Genomic DNA, 6,720 nt, shown 5'->3' with positions numbered 1-6,720 from the left:
CTCCCGGACCATCCCGGCGGGGCGGAGCGCGGTGACGCGGCGAGATGGCACCGGAAGCAGCGGCGGCCGCGGCAGCATGGTGAGTAAGGCGCGGGGCGCTGGCTGGGCCCGGCCCGGCTCGGCTCTCTCCCCGGCTAATCGTGGCTGCCTGCCTGTCTCGTTGTAGGGGAAGCAGAAGAAGGCGCGGAAGTACGCGGTCATGAAGCGCATGATCAGCCTCCGGGACCAGCGCATGTGAGTGCGGCTGCGGCGGGGCCCGGTCCCGTGTGGGGCTGGCCGTCTCCGTGTCCCAGGAGGGAGGGAGGGATGGATTCCGGCCCCTCCGCCGCTGGCCGCCCTTCCCTGTCGTCCCTGCCCAGGAGTGCCTGTGTTTCCTTGCAGTAACGAGAAGGAGCGGGCGAAAGCCCCCGTGAAGAAGAAGGAGGACCCGAGTGCCATCAAGGAGCGGGAGGTGTAAGTGCTGCTGATGCTCTGGGGCGGGCGGGCGGGCCGGCCACGCTGCAGGCTGCAGCCAAGTTCCTAGAGTAGGAAATGGTGCCCCAAACCAAGGGATCAGGCTTGGGAGGCAGCGGGAGACCTGACAGGTCGCCATCACATCCTGCCTTCTCTTGTTTCTGCTCGTTACCCTTCTTTCATTCAGGGCAAGTTGTAGGATTGGACATCTTGTCAATTGTAATTAACTGATTTGAATTCTTTGTCTTCCTGGCAGCCCGCAGCATCCCTCTTGCTTGTTCTTCCAATATAATACACAGTTGGGCCCGCCTTATCACATCCTGGTTGACACAAACTTCATCAACTTCTCCATCAAGGCCAAGCTGGACCTAGTGCAGTCAATGATGGATTGTCTCTATGCCAAGTGTGAGTGTCTGTGTCACTCACAGCTTCTTCTGTACCACTTAGTGTGCTCATGATGTGCTTTATCAGCCTCATACCACTAGATGAGGATAACAGGAATCTTGAACAAGGATATGTGCTGTAATCATCAAACTCCTTGTTTGTGGCTATGGTAACCCTGGAACTGTCTCTGGTTTCAGTCAAACAATAGTCTTAAATTCTAATCTCAACAAAAGTAAGTTAAAAATCTAAAATTACCATGGCATGGTCAAACTCAGTGGCTCTACACTTCATCACTTTGCAACCTTATCAGTTCTCATAAGTTTAAAACTGTAAGTGGTATGTTATAGAGTCCCATGATAGTTCCTGGCCATGTGGGCAATACATAGGGATCTGTGAAGAAATACTGCTTGGTTTTAATACAGGGTTTTTTGCATGCAGGTATTCCATGTATCACAGATTGTGTAATGGGTGAAATTGAGAAGTTAGGACAGAAGTACCGTGTGGCATTAAGGTAGGTGCAGGGTGTTCTTCTCCATTTCTAGAACTTAATATTTTAATATCAATAAACAAAAACCACTTTCCATGGCAGTGCTCTTGCATTAGAGCACTTAGGTTAGGTTGTTGCGGAGTCCCAGGCTTGGTTTCATTTCTCTGGCTGTATGAGATCAATATGATGGCTCGAGTTTTAGATTAAAAAAAAAACCCAAAACCTAAATGCTAGGTATGAGTGCACCATATTGACCTGTAAATCTTGCCCCTCCAAGACTTTCAAAATTAACACTTCCTCCTGTTTCTCAAAATACATAGGGAGTTTTTAAAAAGTATATTATTATTTTTTATTGTTTTCATCTTTTTTGGGTTTTTTTCTAAAAAAAGTGACACAGGTGTTATGGAACCTTTCATTCCTGTCTCATGTTAGGAATAGGCAGCATGTACTGATAATCTAGAGCTAGATTATTGTGTGATCTGTACAAAACTCATCCAATGTAGTTCATGCTTTCCAGGTGTAGCAGTCAGATGTATTGTTACTTACTTTTCATTTTGGCCTGTTGTGTTGTAAAGTATCCGAATGCATCCTCTTAACAGCTTTGATACTGCCCTTCAGAGAGGAGGCAAAGTGTTCCTATGTGCGTGGTACTAACACTCGGACACTGGAAGGAATTCTAGTTCTTCCCACAGATAACTTGTTTTAAATGACTTTGTTAGGCAAGAGCCTAATGGCGTAGGGATCTTGAATTCAGCTAACAAGTACTAAAAAATATTTAACCTATAATAATTAGCCAGTCAAATTACATTCTTTTTTTTGCTCAGTTGTGTACGATTTGCTCCATCCCCTCAGCCCTTGTTTTGAGAATAATGTGCTGTACGTCACAGAAAGGGGCATTCCTGTTCCTCCACACTGTGTTACTGTACACTCTGGTCTGATTGCTGTGATACTGCCTTATATGTCCCCACAGAATTGCCAAGGACCCTCGGTTTGAACGCTTGCCATGTATGCACAAAGGAACCTACGCAGATGACTGCTTGGTACAGAGGGTCACTCAGGTATTTCTGTTTCTGATAGTTCCTACACTGTGCTAACATACTAAAACCGTTCTTGTTACTGATGACTTAAATTTCCCACAAAGTAACTGTAAAATCTCACTAAGGAGCAGTTTCTGTTCCTAGCACAATTTTATTTGAAGGAAATTATAGCTTTCTTTGAGCATTCTTATTGTATAGGACAGCACCAAGAAGCACTTAGGATGGGAAAGCTATCAGCTGGGAAGGCTAGTCAGGCTTTGGATGTTTCTACAAGTCTATTTTGATGAGCAGAAGGGTATTACTAGTCTGCTGTGGAATTCTGTACAAGTCTTAGTAATGCCTTTCTAAGGACTCATAGCCCTCCTGTGTTAAATGAGCTCACTAAATAGAATCTTTTGCACAGGTATGTCTCCTTTTCGCAGGTTCACTGGTGTGGAACTTCCACTTCCTCTTTTTTTTTTTTGCAGCACAAATGTTACATTGTGGCCACAGTGGATAAAGAGCTCAAGCGGAGAATACGAAAAATCCCAGGCGTGCCTATAATGTATATTTCCAGGCACAGGTAAGGGCTCTCTGGCAGGGAGGAGCACTGCCTGGTACAGTCCTTGTCAGGCAGGGACTCTACCACCACGTACTTCTCTCCTGCGCTGTCTGTAGTGCAGGTTACTGTCAAGGCCTTAGTGTTTGCACAAAAGTAGAAGTACAGCTGCTGCTGGGAATAGACTGGTCCCAGGCCTACTTTTATTGCAGCCTACATGTTCACTTGCTTTTACTTGGAAAACTAGTTTCCTTTAGGCCAGTGTTCTTATAGCTCAGTTTTGCTTACCAGCAGCAGCGGGAGGACTACCAGCCAAATGCATTCTACAGGTTCTTTGGGAAAAAAAACCCGACATTCTTCTTCCATATTCTGTTTGGTAGCTTTTTGTACCCTTAGCTAAGGTTGAATTTGCTTCTTAGCTAAAGAACAAACCAAGTCAGAAGGATACTAGTGCAGCAATTTCAGTACCACAGATTTTTCCAGTATCTAGAAGTACTGGCTCACTTTTTGATTTTTTCATATGCAAACAAAATATGCTGTAAAAACATTTGCTTAAATTAATTTCCCATTCTTTCCAAAGCATTTGTAAAACCTAGACTAAGAAGACTTTACTCACCTTTGTCATACAGTGTTTTAATATTTTTTTCTACATAATGTACAGCCCAGAAGATTTAGCTTGCATTAAACCTGTGCCTAATTGTTTCACATTATGTTAGATATATTTGGTAGCATGGTAAGGAGAGATGTCAGGATGTGGAGATAAAAAGGCCAAAGTCTTTAGATGAGATGGGAGAGATACTGGAAAAGATGCAGTTGTGCTAGCAGTGGAAACAATAAGTCTAGTGATATACAGAGCCAGTGGTATGTCAGAAATGAGCAGGTTGATTGCTAGCAATATGTACAGTCCTAACTGATCTGTAATTACAACATGGCTTAGAAGATTTTTCTCTCAAAACATCTTTGCTCCTTACACACTGTGGACATGAATTGTAAGTGGAATGGCCAAAGTTTTATTCTCCGTGGTGGTTGCTCTTAAATCCTGCCAGATCTTACAAAACCACTATTTCTTTCCAGGAGACAGTGAGTTTTTGAGATGCCTGATTTATGAGTTTGAGGTGAAGGGTAACAGCAACCTTATGAAGGCTTTTCACTTTTTGAAGTAATACTTCCTGGGGATCTGAGCTACAGATAGAAATGCAACAAAGCTGCTTGCTGTTCAGTCTGCCTGGAAGCCTGTTGCTGCATGGGGAGGGGAGCAATATGGAGTAGGTTGTCTTCATAGGTTTTCCCTCTTTCTTTCTCAGATACAATATTGAGAGGATGCCAGATGACTACGGAGCTCCTCGCTTCTAACCTGTCCAGCCAAGCCATCAATGCCAGGGCTCTGAGCCAGGATAAGGGTTCTTCTGGTTCCAAGCCTCTTGCTTTTTTTTTTTTGCTGGGACTCTACTCATAGGACTGTGGGTTACATTGGACTGACTTCATATCCTTGATCTTCTAAGAAAAAGCTACTTGGAAGAGTCTGGTTTTATTCATCCTTGTTCTGACTTGCACTGATTACCTGTGGCTGGGAGAAGCATATGGGAAATAGAGGACGGCAGTGCCCAGAACATGCCTCACTCCCTCTTCACTGGAATCAATGGAAAAAGTGATTTTCCAAATTAAACATTGGTGATGCAAGTCTGGCTGAGAATGCTGCACCTACAGCAGGACAAGTATTCTTCTGGGAAATTCCCTCTCCCATGAGCAAATCAGAACCTGCATTCTGGAGAAAAGTCATCAAATCTGCACCAGTTGGCATGCCTGCTCTGCACCAGCGGTCTAGAAGATTTTATTTCAGAATTGGTGGGCTTTTATTCAGCTGTACAATGAATGAAGTTTGGTTAAGTGTCCTGCTCAGTCAGATTTCTGTGTCTGTATTGGGTTAGCTGGCAGCCCAGTCGGTCCTTTTGCTTACATGTAGTGTGGTGGCAGGACAGTAGGGTTGGGTCAGACCTCTCTTGTTTGATTGGCCCCTATCCACCTAAAAGCCTTATCCCTTTTTGTTAGGAGTCAGGGAAGAGGAGGAAGGTATCAAACTGTGATAGGAAGGTGTCAAACTGGGAAAGGTATTAATGTGGGCTCGGAGAAAAGTCAGTGGGGAAAATTGCAGCAATGGCTGCAGATCAAGAGTCTCAGAGAGACCTGCAGCCTTTGCTACAGGGGAGGAAATGGCCAGAGGAGGGAGGAAAAAGAGATAATTAAGCCACATGGAGAAATGCAGGGGAAAATATTTTAAAGCCATAACTCTGCATTCTCATATCTTCTCCATTACTATTCAGTTTTTAGTGACATAATTTGCTCTTCTGATCTCTGCTCTGTGGTGAGAACTGTCTCAAACTGAGAGACGAGACAATATGAGGGTCACCAGGGGCCAACAAGCTGAAGCGTGCTTCCTGGGCAAAATGCTGGGGTAAAGGTATAGTGAAGAGGGAGACTGAAAATTTATATTCTTGGTGTAATTAAGAAAATGTTCAAACTTTAATACAGACTTTATCCTGTGGTGCCTTGCACTGGTTTGGCTTTTGCAGAGAATAGCTGAACTCAGCTGGCTGTGTGCTGGACAGCATACAAGGAAGATAATACCCTTCCTCCGCTAATCATTTCCTGTCCTTGGGAAATGCCCTGATATGCTAGTAACTTTGCTAGCACCCTGCCTCTGCAGATACTGCAGGAAACTTTGGGAACACATCAGACTTAGCCCTTGTACTATCTTTTTGCTTGCTGCAAGCTCACCTACTAAACATCCCTGAAATAACCCAACTCATCCCTGAAATAACAGCATACTGGCACTTTCAAAACATAGTCCCTTCCAAGCCGTCACAACTGAAGTTTATCTTCACCACCTCCAGCCAGAAAGAGGGTATAAACTGTGGGTAGGAATCAAAGTAAATGTGCCCATTTAGTGAAGTTTTTTACTCCTTAAATTAATGTTCCTTGTAATCTGCCTAGTTCTGGAGGAACTAGGAAGAACCTGGAATAGGCATAAGGCAATTGCTGAAGAAGTGTTAAGAGGGTTGGAGGATGAGCAGCAGGGAGAAAGTATTGGCAGTGAGCAAAACTCATCAGGAAATTTTTATTAACTGAGTGTAATCTGCAAGACAAGAAAAATGGGGTTATTAACTAAAAGAACCTCGTCAGAACAGGAGAGGACCACCTGAGTAATCAGCTGCAGCCCCTACAGTCCCAGGAACCTGTGTACCACACGCTTGGTTCAGAGGAAAATAATTACTCCATGCACGCCATGGCATCCCAACCTCAGATCCAGTTTACAGTGTGTCAAAGGAGGAAAGATCATTATGACAGGAAAGACTTTTGTAAGCGAGAATGTTTTCATGTTCCTATGAATGCAAAACTCTGCCAGTCCAAACCAGAATTCCTTCCTGACCCAACTCTGGCAGTTTTAAACCTGCACACGAGTTAGATATCAAACAGATGCCTGCGATGTTTCTCAGAAACTCTAGGGAATCCAGCCTCCCCCCTAACATCCTGTCTCTTGCTGTAGCCAGTTTCTATATTTCTCAAAGACAGAGAACAATCAGAAAAGCCACAAAAGGAGGTCTGAAGTAATGCAAAGAATGGGAGAAAGGGGTTTCTGCTCCTTTCTGGGGGGCCACCAGAAAGCCCAAGACACTGCAGTGTTACCACCAAATGACGTGAAAAAACTTAAGCTGCTGATCCAAGATCTGACACTGGTAAATGGATAACTGAAACATGGTAGAATAGCATTTAGAAGCAGAAATAGCACGAGCTATTAAAAATACGAACTAAACCCAGCACAA

The 6,720-nt window shown here is 44.2% G+C and overlaps 1 protein-coding gene across 1 annotated transcript; it reads left to right on the top strand.

Moving 5' to 3' along the window:
- Window positions 1–10: 10 nt before the first annotated feature.
- On the top strand, window positions 11–6,710 carry FCF1 (FCF1 rRNA-processing protein). The gene is made up of 8 exons (XM_030483818.1): window positions 11–79; window positions 167–234; window positions 382–453; window positions 710–858; window positions 1,276–1,348; window positions 2,295–2,382; window positions 2,829–2,923; window positions 4,204–6,710. The coding sequence occupies exons 1-8, from the start codon at window positions 77–79 to the stop codon at window positions 4,250–4,252; spliced, it is 597 nt and encodes a 198-aa protein (XP_030339678.1). The 5' UTR covers window positions 11–76; the 3' UTR covers window positions 4,253–6,710.
- Window positions 6,711–6,720: the final 10 nt, after the last annotated feature.

This window comes from Strigops habroptila, chromosome 4, assembly GCF_004027225.2.
Source record: "Strigops habroptila isolate Jane chromosome 4, bStrHab1.2.pri, whole genome shotgun sequence".
In the NCBI taxonomy this organism is placed as follows: Eukaryota; Metazoa; Chordata; class Aves; order Psittaciformes; family Psittacidae; genus Strigops; species Strigops habroptila.
The sequence above is the reverse complement of the archived record's forward strand: the minus strand, read 5'-3'. Positions and strand labels throughout refer to the sequence as shown.

Bases quoted from the DNA above. Each gene is read 5' to 3' on its own strand.
- FCF1 (XM_030483818.1), top strand. The intron at 859-1,275 runs GTGAGTGTCTGT...TTTTGCATGCAG, and splicing joins GGATTGTCTCTATGCCAAGT to GTATTCCATGTATCACAGAT. The intron at 1,349-2,294 runs GTAGGTGCAGGG...ATGTCCCCACAG, and splicing joins AAGTACCGTGTGGCATTAAG to AATTGCCAAGGACCCTCGGT.